The following is a 22,445-nucleotide window of genomic DNA, read 5'->3' as shown; positions in this document are numbered from 1 at the left end:
AGTGCGACTCCGATGCACATATAGACGCATCAATATGTAAGCGAGGGATTAATAAGGCATTCCTGTCTTTCCGAAGTACATCCGATCAGTGTGGATGCGTGAACCATGACGACCTTATTACCGAAAGCGTCCAAACGGGACCAACGTGCTGTTATTCTTTACTCTGCTGCCGAAGTACAAACACCGGTGAACATCCATCGGAGAATGAGGTTATGGAATGACGCGCCAAGTTCACGGTTACTCTCGTTACCTTTCCGCAAATGTAACGCAGAAGCTACGCCAACTTAAGTGGGACACACTCGAACACCCGCCCTAAAGTCACGATCACTCCCCATGCGATTATCACGTCTTCATTTCCTTAAAAAAGGCTTTGAACGGACTTTTTGACGCTGCAGGACACTGTTTTCAAAGGAGTATCTTCAGCCTCGTGCAATGGTGAGAAGATTGGGCCAACACTCACGGCGATATTACTTGATTGCTTTACCGATTCTTGAGTGTTCTGTTTTCGAACGACAACTTTTTGACCGCTTTTTGTAGTTAGCAGTCGGTGACAGGTAAGAGTTGGTACTCAGAGATGCTCCGTGTATCGGCGCCTCACTTTATCTGGTAACACATCACTTCACTTTGTAACTACGTTCCTTTATATTAGTTTTTAGATGACTAAGTTTGTCACACAGTGTACACTACTGTATACAGTTAAGAGGCTTTGCTCTGAAGATGGTCTTGTAGACTGAAAGTGGTTATCCGAATTCGTTTTGATCCAGAATTGTTAAAACAGTAATTTATGATCGCTGTGGTTCCTCAACGACATCAAAAACTATCATCTAAAATAATTACTATGGCGTAAGTACCCAGAGTAATGTATGGCCGACAGCATTTTTACACAGATAGCACGATATCTCCACATGGTAAACGTCGACCATAGTAAATACTGAACCGCTGTAAGTATGATTCCGGTAAATAGTCGAGTTTTTCGCAGAGGAACTCTACAGATGAAACTTCCTGGTGGTTTTAAACTGTGTGCCGCACCGAGACTCGAACTCCAGTCTCGGTCAGTCACACAGTTTTAAAACGTCTGGACGTTTTATATTAACGCACACTCGGCTGCAGAGTGAATATTTCATTCTGGCCACATTCCCCTGGCTGTTGCAAAACCATGTCTCCGCAATATCCTTTCTTCCAGGAGTGCTAATTCTGCAAGTTTCGGAGGAGACTTCTGTCAAATTTGGAAGACAGGAGACGAGGTATTTCCGGAAGTACAGCTGTGAGGACAGGACGTGAGTCGTACTTGGGTAGTTCAGTTGCTTCACCGGCACGGTAGCTCAGCGTATTCGGTCGGAGGGTTGGCTGCCCTCTGTAACTAAAAAATAAATAAATACGTAAATAAAAACTGCTTTAATGGGTCAACGATGAACTTCAACAAGCGTCATAGGACGTCCGCCCCGAAAAAATACATCATTCAATGAGGAACAAAATGAGATAAAAAAAAAAGTTGGTTGAGCACTTGCTCGCGAAAGCCAAATGTTCTGAGTTGGAGTCTCAGTCCGGCACACAGTTTTAATCCGCCACGAACTTTCATATCAACGCTCACTCCACTGCAGAGTGAAAATTTAATTCTGGAACTCAACGGATATCAATCACTGAGGTACATATGAAAAATATAGTCGAGTCGGAACTGTTCGTTCCATACATTGTCGGTTACTGAAATGACATGCATGCTAGTGTCAACTGTTATGGGTAAATATCGAAATAAAAATACTTTTCATTGCAAATGAACAATATAAAATTAAGCATACGCTCATAAAAATATGCCGCACAGATCTCCGACCAGCACGTTACAGAACCAGGGTTTGTTCAAAACTAAAAACACATTATTCTCTTCATGGTAACTCCTGTCTAGTAATGGTCACTCCGCTTTAGTGACAAATGCACTGCAGACAGATCACTACTACTGAGGTGTACGCAGTAGTAACTCTCCCAAGCAACTGCGCTAATCTCTTTAAAATTCACATACATCAGGATAAAGTTGAAATAACTGTCCGTCTCGCAAAAGAAACAAAAGGCACTAACAAACATACACGTCAAATACTTGAGCTGTTATTGAAAAACAGGTACTGAATTAGACTTTTAAGAGGTGTAAGCTTAAGAAACCAGCACAGTGATTGCCTTTGGCTTGTCACTGATTACTTTGAACCGTTGTCTGTACCTTGGGATGCTCCTTAACTGGCACCAGCACGCGGACGGTCACTTTGATTGGCTTCTCTTTGATGATGTCAGCGAATCGGCGTTCCTCGTTGTTGTTTCGGTTGTTTGTGGTAGCGCTGCCATTGGCTGACAGAGGTCGCGCTCCGCTGGTCACCCGTTCCAGTTCTGAAACAAATAAGAGGCATGTGTTTAGACATTCTGCAGTGCAGAGGAAAACACTGTAGCGTCGGGAAATAGTAAAGAGTTGGAAACGTGGAGTATTGTCAAAGTTTCGTTTCCTTTGCCAATAATCAGAGGCAGTAGGTTAGCCAAGAGGTAAGAGGATTGCACATATATCGAAATGTGTCGTCACGCAGGGGCAGTGGCCGGGTTACACACAACAGGCGAGAGAGAATTGCTTAGCACACGGGTTTGTGTTAGACGGAGACTTTCGTAGAGTGTAAGACGGAGGTATAGCGTTAGCTGTACTGCATTTCACAACTTCGCATAAGTCTGCCATAACAACACTTAACTCTGTCACAAGAATACCTAAGGGGCGAGTACGGCAGATAACTCAGCAGCATAAGTGGAACGAATGCGTCCATTACAAACGAGCATAACGTCGGGATGTCGCTCGTGCTTCCTTTAAATACTCCAGCTTTAATAGAAACAAGGCACTCGCAGTTAGACTTGCAGTTAGATGTGTACTGGGTCGCTGCGTAGCGCTCAGCTCGGTGATCGATATGTTAATCTTTCTTAAGAAGATGTTGCAGCAAGGGCGGCCCATCCAGCAGCAGACGTGAGGGAACAGTACCACCTCTAGTCCTCTCTGATGCCACTGTCAATCATCAACTCAGGATTAGCAGACATTGCGGCAGACTCGCTCGCTGCCAATGCTGACCGCATCTGTGAGCCGTCGTCGAGATCGTGAGAGGCCTAGGCCCTGTGCATCCGCCGTCACAACAGGGTGAGCCGACGACGCTGTGGGACTGCAGCCCATTCTGCCCGTCCACCGCGGACGAGCCACCAGGAGGAGCAAGGAAGAAGACGGGGTGGGATAGAATACACTCCGCACTACAAGAACGCCTCCCGTGCCAACAGCGCTGGGATTCCAACCCGGAGCCTCCATGCGCAGCGGTCAGCCTCGCGCCACCAGCCACGCGCGGTCGAAGTACGGAGTAAGGACATTCCTCCGCTACGTCACAGCACGCGGCGCTGCGCTAGCAAGACTGGTGCGGCTCGGAGCTGGTGTCATCGCTACGAGTCAGCGAGGACTCGGGGAAGGTCGTTGATATCACCAAGTTCAGCCAGCCTGTGTTACGCGTACTCGGCAGGAATAAAGGTGTTATGAATTAATAATATTTCTTTGGCGTTACTGTCCACAGTCATTTAGTAGGATCCTGACAACTGGAGAGGTCACCGCTCGGCCTCCAGTCCACCGTAGGCAACCGGAACCATAGGAGCGCCTACAGTACATACAGATACCAAAGAGGGCCGGGAACAAAATCGAAGAGTTATCAGTATTGGGATGGAGCAACAAAACAGAAAATCATTTTAATATCATTTTATGAAAAAATAAATATAGAGGGTCTATACAAGGGCGATGTACTTGAGGACAATATTATGGAAATGGAAGAGGATGTAGATGAAGATGAAATGGGAGATACGTTACCGCGTGAAGTGTTTGACAGAGCACTGGAAGACCTGGCCCTCGGAGCAGACAACAATTCATTGGAACTACTGACGGCCTTGGGACAGCCAGTCCTGACAAAACTCTACCATCTGGTGAGCAAGATGTATGAGACAGGCGAAATACCCTCAGACTTCAAGAAGAATATAATAATTCAAATCCCAAAGAAAGCAGGTGTTGACAGATGAGAAAATTACCGAACAATCAGTTTAATAAGTCACAGCTGCAAAACACTAACGCGAATTCTTTGCAGACGAATGGAAAAACTAGTAGAAGCCGACCTCGGGGAAGATCAGTTTGGATTCCGTAGAAATGTTGGAACACGTGAGGCAATACTGACCCTACGAATTCTCTTAGAAGCTAGGTTAAGAAAGGTCAAACCTACGTTTCTAGCATTTGTAGACTTAGAGAAAGCTTTTGACAATGTTGACTGGAATTCTCTCTTTCAAATTCTGAAGGTGGCAGGGGTAAAATACAGGGAGCGAAAGGCTATTTACAATTTATACAGAAACCAGATGGCAGTTATACGACTCGAGGGACATAAAAGGGAAGCAGTGGTTGGGAAGGGAGTGAGACAGGGTTGTAGTCTCTCCCCGATGTTATTCAATCTGTATATTGAGCAAGCAGTGAAGGAAACAAAAGAAAAATTTGGAGTAGGTATTAAAATCCATGGAGAAGAAATAAAAACTTTTAGGTTCGCCGATGACATCGTAATTCTGTCAGAGACAGCAAAGGACTTGGAAGAGCAGTTGAACGGAATGGACAGTATCTTGAAAGGAGGATACAAGAAGAACATAAACAAAAGCAAAACGAGGATAATGGAATGTAGTCGAATTAAGTCGGGTGATGCTGAGGGAATTGGAGTAGGAAGTGAGACACTTAAAGTAGTAAAGGAGTTTTGCTATTTGGGGAGCAAAATAACTGATGATGGTCGAAGTAGAGAGGATATAAAATGTAGACTGGCAATGGCAAGGAAAGTGTTTCTGAAGAAGAGAAATTTGTTAACATCCGAGTTTAGATTTAAGTGTCAGGAAGTCATTTCTGAAGGTAGTTGTATTGAGTGTAGCCGTGAATGGAAGTGAATCATGGATGATAAATAGTTTGGACAAGAAGAGAATAGAAGCTTTCGAAATGTGGTGCTACAGAAGAATGCTGAAGATTAGATGGGTAGATCACATAACTAATGAGGAAGTTTTGAATCGGATTGGAGAAAAGAGAAGTTTGTGGCACAACTTGACCAGAAGAAGGGATCGGTTGGTAGGACATGTTCTGAGGCATCAATGGATCACAAATTTCGTATTGGAGGGCAGCGTGGAGGGTAAAAATGGTAGAGGGAGACCAAGAGATGACTACACTAAGCAGATTCTGAAGGATGTAAGTTGCAGTAGGTACTGGGATATGAAGAAGCTTGCACAGGATAGAGTAGCATGGAGAGCTTCATCAAACCAGTCTCAGGACTGAAGACCACAACAACAACAACATGAAAAAATAATTCTTTTAATCACCCTTTTTTATTTTACGGAAATTTGTTTTGATTGAAATAGACCATCATTAGACCTAAAATACTATAGAAGTCGGCAGCAAACAAAGATGATTTAGTTTCTTCTGAAATTATTAAAACAGGATCGTGGTTATCTCCTGATGACAAAATGCCACCTCTCTGTATTGTAATAAGATTTCTAGCAATTTGTACATAGGCAGATACATTTAGCCAGACAAAAAGCGCGCATCGAAGAGTATCAGTAAAACGATCAACGAATGAATTTAAGGCGAAAGTTTTCCATCCTCTGACATAAAGTCTATGTTTGTGGGTTAGAAAAGTAAAATGTTATTGATGTATATAATATCTTCGTCTAACATTTTCGAACTGTATAGACTGCATCGTCTATTTGTAGCTGTGCACGGATATGTGAGTAAAGCTGGAAGTCAAAGAGAGCCAATCTTGTGAACATTCAATGATTCGTGTTTCAGATTATCACTTTCTCCATCGATAACACACCTCTAAATTTTCCTTACCGTAGAAAGTTCGTTAAGATTACACAACGCTCAGGACATACCGCTTTAGACTTGTCAAGGTAGTGCATGTCTAAATGCTTCTTTCAGTGCAATATTTGTGCGATGGAAACTTGAAAATTGCCTAGCCTGAGACGGCAGCATAGCCTTGCTCAGTCCCAGCAGTGCTTAGGTATATCCCCTACATTTTTTGCGCCAGCAATAGACCAGTCAAAGAGATAATACTATGCACCTCTCGCTGTAAGCAGGGAACAAGGCGGTCCTCGGTTGGAGCTTGATCGCCCAACACCTGAGCAGTCGCCTCCAAGACGCGGTTCACAGCATTATCTTCTCGACTCTACAGCAGCACCCAGTTTTCAGCAAATACGAAAGCTAAGTCATCACCATCATCATCTTCATCATCATCATCCGGCGGAATGTCCTGACCGATTACAGCTCACACACTTTCACTGAAGTCCTTAGCGATTAAGCAGAACTGACCTTTACCCCAGAGTCGGTTTGGACTCTCAGTTAACTTGACGCCAGTATGACGACGATATCTTCAGCATATCCTGCGTGGCGTTGGTCCGTGACAAGCGCCAGAACCGGTCCTTAGTGCAACACCGACGTAAGCAGTAGTGTTTTAGACAACGTCCCTTATAATAGAGTACAGAATTAGGTCATATATCTGATACTACAATACTGTTTGCTGGATATCGAATACTAAAATACGAACTATCACGATCACAGATCGGCATATAATACCTGCACAGGAAGGAATACACATAGTAACTATCTTTGAAATTAATAATTATTTATTTTTATGAGATTCAATTTACATACTAAATGACTAGTAATGAAAAAAGCCCCTTACGAACCACGAATTACAACCAAGATTGCGTTACATACATATCTAAAGAGAATATCTTGAGAAGCAATTTAAGTGTGGCTATAATTTGATTTAGTTCGACGATGACCATACCTTGTATAAAAAACGGAAGAACTCGCCAACCTACAAATGAATACAAGTTGGTACACAATCTGATGAAACATTTAGCTTCAAAATATTTATAAAAAATCATTATTTTTCAAGAATTTATAGCTGTTTGGAAAACATAGAGCGCCGAGTAAACACAATGCATCTTAGATAATATCAAAATTGTTCTGTTGGGATAAAGTCCAAATATTAAATGCATAAACAGTCTCAGATCTAAATTCTGAAACAGCTTTAATTCTCACTGTTGGCCTACTGATGTTAACATCACATTTGTATTTTTGTAACACTGAAAGACATATGAAAAGTGGAAAGTCCAGTTCAAAAGATAATCAACTTTAAATTATACCTTTGGTTTTACGCATATCAACAATCACCGAAATCAAATTCTTTAAATTGTTATAAGCAAAAACTCTACATTACATTTTATAGTCACTGGTCTTTACGAAGAAGTGGAGGTGCTATATTACAACTACCAACACAAGCTTCATATATGAAATAAATTTAAACGATTATTAGTGTCCTTGTTTAAGAAATTAAAATGCGAAAGATATCTTGACTTTGGAGCAAGTGCGACATGTTTTGACACACAGAACGGAAGAGGAAGACTCTGATGAGATGTAAGAGCCAGACCCTCCTTTTGTTGTGGTGTGGCGCAATGTCAGCACTTAAGCTGCTGCTTAGGAAATTTTGAGAAATATGCGGAACAAAAAATTTGAATAATTTATTTATTGGCGACTCCATAGAGAGCTGTGTGCACAACGACCATATATGTTAAATTAAAAGGAAGGTCAGCGTTGGCAGCAATATTGATGGTTTATTGATAGAAAAATCGAGTTTCAATCACATACTATTCATCTTCAGTGCTGTGGTGTACAAAATAAACTCGCTTCTCAGTTTTGGTTACTGATAACTTCATACCAGTGTCTATGAGTTTATTTTGTACACCACAGCACTGAAGATGAATAGTATGTGATTGAAACTCGATTTTTCTATCAATAAACCATCAATATTACGGCTAACGCTGACCTTCCTATTAATTTGAGTAATTTATGAAGATTATTGAAACCAATTGTTGTTCTTATTTTATTTTATTTTATTGCTTCTTTTTAATTTATCTATCCGTGCCCACAGAAGGTTACTACGAGGACGTTTTTTATTAAGTTACGGGACACAAGGACGTTATATTCATTGTTAAATTACAACTGGATTACACAATAAGCGCCATACTTTTACTACGTATGAATGAAAATTTCAGGAGTTAGAATATCTTTAAATTCTCATATTCTTATGTTTCATTGTTATTTCAATTCTTGATTCTCATATTTAATTCTTATGTTTATTCTTCAGGAAGACTTGTTGCATTACCTTGGATGTCAGCGATCGCAGAAATATTGGAAACGCAGAAATTCCGAACACGACGAGTATCGTGCAAGGGCAGGTTTGTTCAAAAAAATGTTCTAATGTGTGTGAAACCTTACGGGACTTAACTGCGAAGGTCACCAGTCCCTAAGCTTACACACTACTTAACCTAAATGATCCTAAGGACAAACACACTCACACACCCATGCCCGAGGGAGGACTCGAAACTCAGCCGGGACCAGCCGCACAGTCCATGACTGCAGCGCCTTGGACCGCTCGGCTAATCTCGCGCGGCTGGCAGGTTTGAAACAGCGACTTTTCTTCGGGAAAGAAGCGTCATTAACATTGCTGAAGATTTCACATGCTGGTAATAATTCCGCGGTACACAATGCATAATGGAACACTTTTCCAAAAACTAGTGGTTGCAGCTGATCTACAGGAATTCACCGAAAACAATTTCGGATAATTTTTCCATTTATTTATTTTTTAAATTTATTTACCACTCATACAATTAGTAGATAAATAATGACAATGTTATTTCAATATGCTCTTGAAAACATTTTTGTAGTAATCTTCTACAAGCTTGGATAGAAGAATGAAAAGCAAAAATAAAAAAAAAAAAGTTACCATCTAGTTTCGAACACGAGGCGCAGAAGTGTGAAACTGCAACATTAACCACTGAACCACCTCTTCGCTTGAACTATTGTCCGTAAAAAGGCATATATGGTACCTAGAAAACTCTGGCCGTCGCTTCCTCAGGAACCGACTAATATCTTTTGATAAACCGAGACACTTATTCTCTAATTTTCATCTATCTTACACTGAGCAAAGTTTCTGGGAAACTGAGTTATGGCACTTGTCGTGTTCTTGTCATCGACTAGCGACGTCGTGGGTTACTGGCTGCAGCTCGACCGGAACTGACTACGTAGCGTCAGACACTACAGGTAAGAGGAGTGGGTAACCAGGACGCTCTCATTGACACCAAGAACAACGCCCAAGTAAATAAAATACCCTTTGGCTAGGCACAGAGTCTGCGAAGTCAGGCTGCGACACACTGGCCTCCGACAGGTATAAAGTATGCAACATCAAAGTACTCCCTCTGGAAGCAGGGGGGTGGGGTGGGGTGGGGGGCAGCGGTCACTGAACGCCCATCCGATCACGATTGTCGATTGCTCCCTGTACCCGTTGGTTAGACCACCAGGGAGAACTGTTGGCTGTTGTCGCTCAGAGTTCACCATCAATCTTGACTTGAAAGACAGCACTGATGCTTCCTGTGGCTATGTCCACCTGGTAGGACTTTCTGTTCCGTTAGAGACTGAAGAGGACCTTGAAGAGCACAGGACAGACCAATATGGGTCCAACTTCCAGGACGGACACCTGCGAACTGCGCACCAGCTGATCAAACAGCTGGATAGGAGTAATATTTGTACATGAACTGTCCCACGCGCGTTGCTAATGGGGGTCGCCGATGACATCCCTTGACTTGCTTTCCGTGACCAGTTAGCTTTCTGGAGGCTTCAGCTGTAGCTGAAAGGTGCCATTTCAGAAGCAGTGGTGGACGTATTCTGTAGCATAAGAGCTCTGCTAACTGTTCTTATGTCTAACGTACGCCTTGTTACTTCACTCTGCATAGTCAACACAATGACGGCATCCCTCTCCCCCTATGAAGTCATTCTGCTGTTTTGCCGCCTTGCTCATTCAGTACTCACGGTGTGTAGCAATTAGCTCTGTGTAGCGGCCGTATTACATCCAACATCAGCGATCATTCCTTGGTTTTCCTCTTCGCTGGTGGCTACCGACCCGCTTCGGTCACGTCCTAAGTTACTAGGGGTGGAATTCTTAAAGTTTACTCAGTTGCCAATCCTAACATGTTGGGGCGATCCCGAGCTACGCCTTCGCTAGTACCTTTCTCCTACATCTACATCTACATCTACATGACTACTCTGCAATTCACATTTAAGTGCTTGGCAGAGGGTTCATCGAACCACAATCATACTATCTCTCTACTATTCCACTCCCGAACAGCGAGCGGGAGAAACGAACACCTAAACCTTTCTGGTCGAGCTCTGATTTCTCTTATTTTATTTTGATGATCATTCCTACCTATGTAGGTTGGGCTCAACAAAATATTTTCGCATTCGGAAGAGAAAGTTGGTGACTGAAATTTCGTAAAAAGGTCTCGCCGCGACGAAAAACGTCTATGCTGTAATGACTTCCATCCCAACTCGTGTATCATATCTGCCACACTCTCTACCTTCTAAACACGAAGTTCACCTGGATATGTAGTGTAATTAGCACTCGTTTTCAAGGCTGCGTACGGATAGCTTGACACAGTTTATTTTCTGTCCATGACACTGGAGACGAAGAAAAGACTGTAAGACACAGCAAAGGAATACAACTAAGCTCAATCATCGTTCGAATGCTGTTGCTGCCAGAAGATAAGGCTTTAGAGACGGTTGCGTGGCATCGTTTTCTTCGGCTGTCCATTCAGCATTTAGTGACCACTGGGTTGTTGTAGTTAGACTGAGTACTCTAAACATGCATATATTTAAAGAAGCAGATGAAAATTCGCTTGACACATTCGTCAGACACTCCACTCCTTCCAATCTTACTATGTAAGCGTAGGCCGTTGGTTTAACTTCAAAGAAATATTATCGACGACAACTGTAATAACAAATAAAATAATAAGCGATGGTATTGATCCCCAAAGGTATACAAGGCAAATCAGAACACTACTGCAGAAGCAAAGAAAAAAACACTATAAATTTAAAAGAATGCAAAAAACCTGATATTTGTGAAGTTTTACATAAGCTCAAACCTTAGCCGGACGTAAACGCAAAAAGTTTTAATAGCTTTAACAACCTAACTCTGTCTAGAAATCTGGCGGAAATCTCAAAGAGATTCTGGTCGTATATAAAGTACAGCAGTGACAAGACGCTGTCAGCACATCCATTGTGCGATAACAATGGTTATGTTATTGATGACAATGAAACTACAGCAGAGTTTCTAAACACTGGTTTCCGAAATTCCTTTACAGAAGTGGACGGAGTAAATATACCAGAGGCAGCGAGGAGTAGTCGCACACTTAGGGGCGTCATGTCACGGATTGAGTGGCCACTCCCGCCGGTAGTTCAAGTCCTCCCTGGGGCATGGGTGTTTGTATGTTGTTCTTAGCGTAGGTTAGTTTAAGTAGTGTTTAAGTACAGGGGCCGATGACCTCAGCAGTTTGGTCACTTAGGAATTCACACAAATACATCAGAAATGGAATCAAGAACAACTGCCAACACGAGTAACTTACAAGTAGACATCTGCGGTGTCGCAAAGCAGCTTAAAATACTTAAGAAAGGCCACTTCCAGTCGAGATTGTATAACAGTCCAGTTCCTTTCAGAGTATGCTGATACAATAGCTCCATACTTACCAATTTTATGCAACCACTCGCTCGCAGAATGAGCCGTACCCAAAGACTAGAAAGATGCACAAGTCATACCAATACCCAAGAAAGGCAATAGGAGTAATCCGGTGAATTACAAATCTGTATCACTAACGTCGATTTGCGGTAAAAGAAAACGATTTATTGACAAATTGTCAACACGGATTCTGTAAATATTGTTATAGTGAAACAAAACAATCTCATAAGGAGTACTAAGGGCAGGGGCTGTCAAATTAATAAATTGATGCCGTATTTTCAGAAACCTTTTGACGCCGTTCCTTACAAGCGACTTCTAATTAAATGTGGCGCGTATGGAGTAACGTCTCAGTTATGTGACTGGATTCGTGATATCCTGTACGAAAGGTCGCAGTTCGTAATAACAGACGGAAAATCGTTGAGTGAAACAGAAGTAGTATCTGGCGTTCCACAAGGAAGTGTTGTAGGCTCTCTGTCGTTCATGATCGATATAAACGATTTAAGAGACAATTTGAGCAGCCGTCTTAGATTGTTTGCAGATTATGCTGTTATTTACCGTCTTAGACAAAAGACTCAGTGAAATTGGTACACCAGTCTAAGATCGTGTAGGGCCCCCATGAGCACGCATAAGTGCCGTAACACGACGTGGCATTGACTTGTCTAATGTCTGAAGCAGTGCTGGAAGGAACTGACACCATGAATCCTGCAGGGCTGTCCATTATTCCGTAAGAGTACAAGGGAGTGGAAATCTCTTCTGAACAGCACGTTGCAAGGCATCTCAGATATGCTCAATAATATTCCTGTCTGGGGACTCTGGCGGCCAGCGGATGTGTTTAAACTCGGAAGAGAGTCCCTGGAGCCACTCTGTAGCAATTCTGCTTGTGTGGGTTGTCGCATTGCCCTGCTGGAATTGCCCATGTATGTCGGAATGCACAATAGATATTAATGAATACAGATGGCCAAACAAGATGCTTACGCACGCGTCACCTATCAGAGTCGTATCTAGACGTACCAGGAGTCTCATATCACTCCATCTGCACACGCCCCACATCATTACGGAGCCTCCACCATCTTGAACAGTTCCCTGCTGACATGCAGGGTCCATAGATTCTTGAGGTTTGTTTCCATGCACGAATACGTCCATCCGCTGGATACAATCTGAAACGAGACTCGTCCGAACAGGAAACTTGTTTCCAGTCATCAACAGTCCAATGTCGGTGTCGACGGGCCCAGGTGAGGCGTAAAGCTTTGTGTCGTTCAGTCATCAAGTTTACACGAGTGGGCCTTCGGTCCGTAAAACCCATACCGCTGATGTTTCGACGAATGGTTCGCACGCTGACACTTGTTGATGGCCCAGCATAGAAATCTACAGCAGTTTGTGGAAGTGTCGCACTTCTGTAACGTTGAAAGATCCTCTTCAGTCGTCGTTGGTCCCGTTCTTGAAGGATCTTTTTCCGGGCGCAGCGATGGCGGAGGTTTGATCTTTTACCTGATTCCTGGTACTCACGGTACAATCGTGAAATGGTCGTAAGCGAAAATCCCCATTCCATCGCTTCCTCGAAGATGTTGCGTCCCATCGCTCGTGCGCCGACTGTAATACCACGTTCAGACTCACTTCAATCTTGATAAAATGCCACTGTAGCATCAGTAACTGATCTAACAACTGCGCTAGACGCTTGTTGTCTTATACAGGCGTTGCTGATCGCAGCGCCGTTAACTGCCTGTTTACATATCTCTGTATTTGAATACGCTTGGCTATAGCAGTTCCTTTTCTGCTTCAGTGTATAAAGTCATCAGATGATCAAAACACACTGCAGAACGCTTTAGACAAAATATCTGTATGGTTCAAAAAGTGGAAATTGACTCTGAATGATAAAATGTGTGAAGTAATCCATATGAGCTGAAAAGAATCCGCTAAATTTTAGTTATACGATAAATCACTCAAATCTAAAGGCTGTAAATTCAGCTAAATGCATAGGGAATAACTTAAATTGGAAAAATCGCATGGATCATGTGGTTGGGAAAATCAAACCAAAGACTGCGATTTATTAGCAGAACACTTAGAAAATGTAATAGGTATACTAAAGACACTGCCTTCTCCTGGAGCATTGCTGTACCTTGTGAGATCCGCTTCAAACAAGATCGACGGAGGACATCGAAAAACTTCAGAGAAGTGCAGCTCGTTTTTTTATTATAGCGAAATATGGGAGATATAGGGGAGAGAGTGCCACGGATTTGGTACATGAATTCGGGGGCCAGTTATTAAAATAAAAGCATCTTTCACAGCGGCAGGACCTTGAAAATGTTCAAATGTGTGTGAAATCTTATGGGACTTAACTGCTAAGGTCATCAGTCCCTAAGCTTACACACTACTTAACCTAAATTATCCTAAGGACCAACACACACACCCATGCCCAAGGGAGGACTCGAACCTCCGCCGGGACCAGCGGCACAGTCCATGACTGCAGCGCCCTAGACCACTCGGCTAATCCCGCGCGGCGGCAGGACCCTCTCATGATATTTGAATCACCAACTTTTCCTCAATGTGTAAAAATATTCTTTTAGCACCCACTTACATGGTGAGTAATGATCACTACAATAAACTAAGAGAAATCAGACATCGTACGAAAAGTTTACGTGTTCGTTTTTCCCGTTCAGGGGTGGAACTTCGGAGAAGCAGCTTACAGGTGGTTAAATGAAACCTCTGCGAGCCACTTAATTGGGAATTGCGGAGTAATCACGTAGATGGAGATGTATGGTAACCTCCACGTCAGAGGTCTCAAGATCGAGTAACAGAGACCAAGCGCAGGCCACACGGAAAGTGCCGCACTTTATTCTGGTGGCGCAAGAGGGAAGTGGCGCACTGTATTCCGGTGGCGTGCCGCTGCCGCAGCACATGCGGCTGGAGGGCGGCAAAGCGAAAGTGCAGCGAGGGTCACCGGCTCCAGTAACGGGAATAATTAGGGACGCGAGCCGGCGCTGCTGGCCTAAGCCCGGAGTACCGTCGGATTACGGCAGCGTGCACTCCGCGTGACCGCTCCTAATGAGCGGCAACCCGCGCAGCACTCTGTCCCGCCACCCCAGGCAGCTGCGACGCCTCTCTCATGTCCGGATTGCCTCTCGCAGTTTTATAACTCTGCCGCAAATTATAATTCTGCTTACTGCCGTGTCCAACGACACAGTGCAACATTTCTGGCTCTTGGAACCATAAGTTTTACTCGCACGATTGACACTGCACAAGGAGACCAGAAGCAAATCAGATTTACGTATTTTTTTAAGACACAAGAGGCTCGGCTGGCGTTTTCGATACTAGAGAAGGCTGCGACATTTATGTATCGAGACTAGTCTAGAACTCAGGCTACGTTACAGATTAGTCTATCACTACAACGAAGATTTCAGAACGCTCGAGAAGGTGAAGGGGGGGAGCAATATGACATACTACCCAAACGTTTACATACTGTCCTGTGCGAAGTTCTTCACTTCTGAATAACTACTGCAAACTACATCTTTCTGAATCTGTTTACTGTATCCATCTCTTGGTATACCTTGCAAGTAGGCTGTTAAGGTTTTAATGTTGGTAGTGCCACGTAATCCTCTCAAGCTGTACAGTAAACAGGACATTGTTGCCGTGACGTCATTCTCGCGGGCATCGCGCGACACCCACTCGGCTTGGACACAATGAAACGTCACCCCTTGGTAGCTTTCAGCCAACGAGTGGGATCGTAACAGCAGTGGAGTGCAAACACGCCGTCCATGGAACCACGCATGGCTGCGACCACTACTAAACAAAACACTCAGGGTTTGTCCAACTTCCCTCGCTTGTAATTCTATCAGCAGGCTGCACAATTATGCGCTCAGGTTCCGTGACTCTACTGCAAATGTCGTTGTGCTGATGAAATTATGATTAAACATAAATTATAACTTAATGTGTTTGCACGGGAAATAGCCGAGCCTAGAGCTTTAATTTGTCGGCGTGTATTATCGTCAACATTTAAGCGCACGTTCTGTAGCTGAATGTCAGTTTTAACTTTGATTATAAAATCAATATTGCCTTTGGTATGATGTTCATCAAGTTTCTATTTGCGGAAGCAGTTTCACACGTAACACTGAATTGTGCTCAAAGCGCAAAGTCAAATCCGTAAGGCGATAATGTACGAGGGTCGTTCAATAAGTAATGACCTAATTTTTTTCTCAGAACCTATTTATTGTTAAGACTCAGAATTTGGTGACAACATACATCAACATGTCTTGTCCACGTCTTATTACTTTACGTAGTCTCCATCAAGCTCTACGGCCGTACGCCAACGTTGTGGAAGAGCCTGTGTTCCCTACTGGTAAAAGCTCTTGTCCTCTAGGCGTAGCCATATTTTCACTGCATGACCGACACTCTCATGTTTAAAGTGTGTTCCACGTAGAGAATCTTTGAGCGACCCAAACAGATGGAAGTCCGAGGTTGCCTGGTCTCGACTGTATGGTGGATGAGACAATGACGTCGAACCAAATTGTGTTCCCGGGTTCTCATACTTGTGTGTGGACGTGCATTATCGTCTTGGAGCAAGATTTCTGCTGGATTATTGTCCAATCGAACACATCGGACACAGTTCTTGTGTTTATTCAGATCTTCACGTATGCCTCTGAATTAATGATTGAAACACTTGCACCCCATCACATCCATCAGAATGACGCCGTCACAGTCCCAGAAGACTGTCACATTACTTCCTCGGCAAAGGGGGTTGCATAGAATTTCTTCTTTTTTGGTGTTTGAGGATGATGTTTCCGGCGCAAAGTGGTGCACCTAGTGTAAGTAGACTGTTTAGGTGTTTATGTTGGTAACGCCACGTAGCGCTCTATATGAAAATCACTGACTGTGGTGTGTGCAATCTGTGGCTGGTTTGCATTGTTGGAATTTTTGCTACTGTAGTGTTGGGCAGTTGGATGTGAACAGGGCGTAGCGTTGCGCAGTTGGAGGTGAATGTGGGGAGAGAGATGGAGTTTTGAGAGCGGATGATCTGGACGTGTGCCCATTAGAAAGAGTAAATTTGTAAGACTGGATGTTGTGAACTGCTATATATATGACTTTTGAACACTATTAAGGTAAATACATTGTTTGTTCTCTATCAAAATCTTTCATTTACTAAGTATGCCTATCAGTAGTTGGTGCCTTCAGTAGTTAGAATCTTTTATTTAGCTGGCAGTATTGGTGCTCGCTGTGTTGTAGTTCGAGTAACGGAGATTTTTGTGAGGTAAGTGATTAATGACAGGTATAGGTTATTGTTAGTCAGGGCCATTCTTTTGTAGGAATTATTGAAAGTCAGAATGTGTTGCGCTAAAAATATTGTGTGTCAGTTTAGTATTGAAAAAATAACTAAAGAGACAAATGTCTGAGTACGTTCAGTTCCGCTCAGCTGTTTGAAAATCAAATAACGTTAGAGGTTTATCAGCGCAGTAATTCATCAATTTTTCTAAGGGAATGTTTCATAACCTCTACGGTTTTTATCCCCCACACTATCTCCAAATACTTCACTGGTGATCCCTTGACGTCTCACAATGTGTCCTATAAACCGATCCTTTTTTTGTTTAATTTGTGCCACGAATTTCTTGTCTCTCCAATTCTGTTCAGTACTTGCTCATTGGTTACGTGATCGACCCATCTAATCTTCAGCATTCTTCTGTATCACTACATTTCGAAAGCTTCTATTCTCTTTTAATCTAAACAGTTTATCGACCATGTTTCATTTCTATACATGATTACACTCCAGATAAATACCTTCTGAAAAAAACACCCTAACACTTAAATCTATATTCGATAGCAGAATTCACTTCTTCAGAAATGCCTTTCTTGTCATTGCCAATCTACATTTTATATCCTCTCTGCTTCGGCCATCATCAGTTATTTTGCCGCCCAAACAGCAAAACTGACCTCCTACTTTAAGTGTCTCGTTACCTAATCTGATTTAATTCGACTACATTCTATTATCCTTGTTTTGCTTTTGTTGATGTTCATCTTACACCCTCTTTTAAAAACACTGTCAATGCCGTTCTCTGCTCATCCAAGTCCTTCGCTGTCTCTGACAGAATCATAAGGTCGTCGGCAAACCCCAAAGCTTTATTTACTTTCCCTGAATTTTAATTCGCACTCCAAATTTTTCTTGGGCTTCCTTTACTGCCTGTTCAATGTAAAGATAAAATAACATCGGGGATTGACTACAATCCTGTCTCACTCCCATCTCAACCGCTGCTTCTCTTTCATGCCCCTCGAAGCTTATAATTGCTGTTTGGTTTCTGTACAAGTTGTAAATAGCCTTTTGCTCCCTGTATTTTACCCATGACACTTCAGAATTTCAAAGAGTAATTCCAGTCAACATGGTCAATAGCTTTCTATAAGTCTACAAATGCTATAAATCTAGGTTTGCTTGTGCTTAACCTCTCTTCTAATGTAAGTCGGTCAGTATTGCCTCGTGCATTATTTTTCCCAAAATGTCATATTTCTAGACAGTTTACCTCATCAAATTACGTATATCTTAAAAGAAGCGTTTTGGAGAGATCTTTAATGTGGTGTATGCTAGCTTCTCTGCATGGTTAACGCTTTGGGTATTTTCATTTCTAAACTTCAGACGCTCAATGTTTTTCGCACACACATTGAGTTCGCTTGACGCAACAGTGATGTTTCTTTGATGTCATGGATCTTGGGCTGTAATTGTGCGACATGAGCAACGCGAGAAACCGTTATGGTAATTTACGCACCGTATTTGTCACGTTTATAGTTTTTCGTATTACGAAAATATACATTAAAAGTCATATAGCGCACACAACCACTGCACTGTATTGTACATTGCTCTGTTAAAATGCATGTTTACTCTTGCCTGGATTAACATAGCTTTTGCTCTTGATTCATGCACATGAATACATTTGGGTGCACCAAGCTCCTCCAGTTTCATTTTAACCGCATGTCCCAAAATTTTACCTGGTATATTGCATAATGAACTCGTGTTGTTTTCGAACTCGTGATATGCTGCTGTTATTCGCAAGAAAGCAAAACTCACTAAAGTCATGCATAATACTCTTAATCAGCAATGATGGAAATTGAAGTACCGAGAAATATTTCGCGGACGAGATACATTTCGCTCGCTTCTGCCTCTAGTCAGACGTGAAATTCTCGCTAGGGAATGGTACGTGTGTTACCGTGCAGTAGTGCACTCTGGCGAGACAATTTCAAATTTATGGCAACTGTGGATAGAATAGCAAATGGCAGAAACAAAAAAATCTGACTAAAACACTATCAAAATAGTACTACTAAACGTCGATGAATGACAGATGAAAGGGTAATAGAATTATATAGAGGCAAGGACTCGACATAAAAATTTCGGCATTTCTGGTGATTCCCGTTTGATGTAAGCAGCAGAACTTGAAAATTGTGTGCAGTTTATTAGGACACCCTTAGACTGAAACACAAGAGCTTTCGGGACGGGCAAAAAAGCTGTACTTCCAGGAAGTCACGTCTCCAAGACTCTGCTGCATAGAGCTAGGCAGAATTTCAAGGTGCAGCCTTAAGAACAACTACTACCTCTTCGACAAATATCGGTTAGTATCCCACATAAAAAAAAGCATTATTTAAATCCGTGTGATAAATATGCGAAGTGCGTGCTGATAATTTTAACTCATTGTACATTATTGGGAAATTTATAGTAATATATGTTTTGGAGCGATTCCACGTCAGAGCCTTTCAACAGGAGCCGCGTCTGATTCATGGTGAGTCAAAAAGGACTTCAAAACATTGCAACTGTACACAAATTTATTGAGATAATTTACAGAATCGGCAAATGTGTCATTTTGTAGCAAGCAACCTTCACGTTTCACATAAAGTCAAGTGTCATTTTGGTTCCATGTGACCATCATTTGTGATACGGTAAACATCTTACCGGTAATCAAATTCTTCCCACACTGGGTGCAGCAAAGAGGGCGTAACTTGTGCAACGGCAGCGTAGACTCGATTTTTCAGTCAGGTAAATTCTTTGGTAGTGGAGGAATGTTCACACGGCCTTTAATGAAAGCTCGGAGAAAAGAAATCCAGTGGTGTCAAGTCTGAGGAGCAAGGCGGTTAAGCGACTGACCCTTCGCTACCAATCCACCGACCTCGGAAGCGATAATCGAGGAAACCTCGAACTTCCGTGAGGAAATGAGGTGGTGCGCCGTCTTGCTGATAGTAAAACATCCCATCCCTGCCATCTTCATCAAACTATGGAAATAAAAAGTTTACAAGCATATCCAGATGCACAATACCAGTAGCAGTTTTCTCCATGGGGAAGAAAGGGCCTTTCGTTGTCAGTTTTCTAAGGGCACAAAATACGTTGGGGTTGTCACGAACGAGTTCCAGGGATGCGTGTGAATTTTCACTGCTCCATACTCTGCAGTGTCGCCGGCCGCGGTGGTCTCGCGGTTCTAGGCGCGCAGTCCGGAACCGCTACGGTCGCAGGTTCGAATCCTGCCTCGGCATGGATGTGTGTGATGTCCTTAGGTCAGTTAGGTTTAAGTAGTTCTAAGTTCTAGGGGACTAATGACCACAGCAGTTGAGTCCCATAGTGCTCAGAGCCATTTGAACCATTTGAACTCTGCAGTGTCCACCATACCACGGATATCGAATTTTGATGCGTCGCTCAAGATTGATGTGTCCAGGATGTTTGTTGTCCCTTATCCAGTGCAATATTTCCGCACATAATTCTCCACGAGCAACCTTATCTCCATCACTAATGCGCTGTGCCATTGTGAATCTGCTTGGTTTCAAATGCAGACGTCTACGTAGCATTCGCCAAACAGTCATTTGTGGAATACCTGTCTCGAGAGACCCACATCGCGTTGATTTTTGTGAACAGTGGCAAAGATCCCCCTAACATGTTCGAATCAACAACACACAAACGAACTGATGATTTATCACGTCGCACTGAACAACCCGTCCCAACAAAATTCCTGTGCCAAAGTAAACTGTAGGCCAGCTCGAAGGTTCTTTAATGTATTCAGTGCGAAATTTATGCCGAGAGTTTTTGCAGGCTTCGTTTCATGAAGCCAAAACACACAGCGAGCACGTTTCGCAACAGTGAAAGTAGCTATTTTAACTTTGCACTACGGTGACGACGCTTCTGTTGGTGGAATGGGATACTGGTGCACTACGTGATTCAAACTTGAGTTAGTTTGCTACAAAACGACACGTCTACCGATTCTGTAAGTTATCTCCATAAAGTTCTACTTCATAGCAAACTTGTAAAGTCCTTTTCGACTCACCCTGTATTTCAGTTACGTGAAGTTCACATCTGAAATATCAATACCTCAAGGTGGTTCGATGCAACTCTCAAAAATTCTCTATAAAATCTACTTTCAAATTTTCTAAGCATTTTCAGTACCCTAAAGCAAGTTACTTTTTTCAGTGGACTGCGTGGTTCTGTATAGAAGGCCGCCTCCTAAACATTGTACATTAAACAATCTTTATTAACAATTTGTGTGTGTGTGTATGTGTGTGTGTGTGTGTGTACGCGCGCGTGCGTTTGGGTGTATTCCACACCTGCTCCAAAACCATTGGATCGATTTCAACCAAACGTGGTATACATATCCCTTACTGTCAGGCAACAATCGGTGTCAGGGTAAGAATCACTCACCAGTCACAGTTCAGGAGGTATGACGTCATAAACAATGACATGTGTGAAAAACTGCCGTGTCGTGTATGACCTTTAAATTTATTGCTGCTCTGCTACTAACTCTATTCGTAGTATGTTTCGCAAAGAGTATCCACAAATTACGTTCCATCCGCCTATGTCATTATGTCATTATGTTATGGTGCCATACATAGATCACGAGATATGACAAATGTGTATAAAAACTGAATGTAGGACAAATAGCTGCATTGTGCGTGCCGTTTAAATTTATTACTTCTTTGATCACTCTATTCACAAGATATTTTGCAGACAGTATCCACATTTGCCGCATAACGTCCCTACACAATTTATCACTGTACGACACACAGATCATGAGATATGACGTCATAAACACTAAACTGGCGCTTCTTATATGAAGTTTTAATAGATTTCTTTCTTTAGTGCTAAGGCACGCCTACAGTCGAGTGAGCTTCAGCAACTCACTGACGTCTGGCAGCGCGTTTCACAGCTTTCAACTGGGAAGAGCAATGGTCCGTAGGCGGAAACAGTAGCCATCCATAGAGATATGACGAGGTGTTGCCATGAAGACTGTAGTTATACATTTGGACATTATACACATTTCTTTGCACGACTGTTTCATAATTTCAAAAGTGTTTTCACGAATAAATGAAAATGAAATTTTTTTCGATATTTGAATACAAACACAGTTCTTTTTCATTTTTCTTGGCTGTTCTTTCTAATAGAAAATTGGCAAAATGGACACCCAGGCATTGCCGGGATTGTCAACTAGTTAGAGAAAAGAAGACATGAATTTCACATAAAAATGACAGTTCTGTACGTGTTAGTTAATATATATCTTTGATGAATTTTATGTTGAAGTGATGAACGGCATTCAGACTAAGCAGACAAAATGAAAACAATATTGGCCGAAATGAAATTCTAACAGTGATCGAGCCATTATTAGTCTTGAGCTGTAGCAATGTGTTTGCCTCTTCATGGATTTCACGCTTCACGGACATGCTCCTTGTTTTTGCATCATCCAGGATCCGAACCCAAGCCACCCGCATGGCAGTCGAGAGCTGTACCACAGAGTTTTGTACCACAGAGCCACGTTGCTTGTCGAAACAATTTACCTTCCCTTATTATACTAAAGATGCTCGAAAAACTTTAAT

General features: G+C 42.5%; 1 protein-coding gene across 1 annotated transcript in view; it reads right to left on the bottom strand.

Annotated features, from left to right (window-relative positions):
- The window catches only part of LOC126278924 (KH domain-containing, RNA-binding, signal transduction-associated protein 3-like), a 1,426,848-nt gene that overhangs the window by 371,389 nt on the left and 1,033,014 nt on the right, over positions 1–22,445 (bottom strand). The window contains exon 3 of the mRNA XM_049979200.1: positions 2,207–2,370. Within this exon, the coding sequence (XP_049835157.1) occupies positions 2,207–2,370 (164 nt within the window). The remainder of the gene's footprint in view (positions 1–2,206; positions 2,371–22,445) is intronic.

The sequence above is a fragment of the Schistocerca gregaria genome, chromosome 6 (assembly GCF_023897955.1).
Source record: "Schistocerca gregaria isolate iqSchGreg1 chromosome 6, iqSchGreg1.2, whole genome shotgun sequence".
NCBI lineage: Eukaryota > Metazoa > Arthropoda > Insecta > Orthoptera > Acrididae > Schistocerca > Schistocerca gregaria.
The sequence above is the reverse complement of the archived record's forward strand: the minus strand, read 5'-3'. Positions and strand labels throughout refer to the sequence as shown.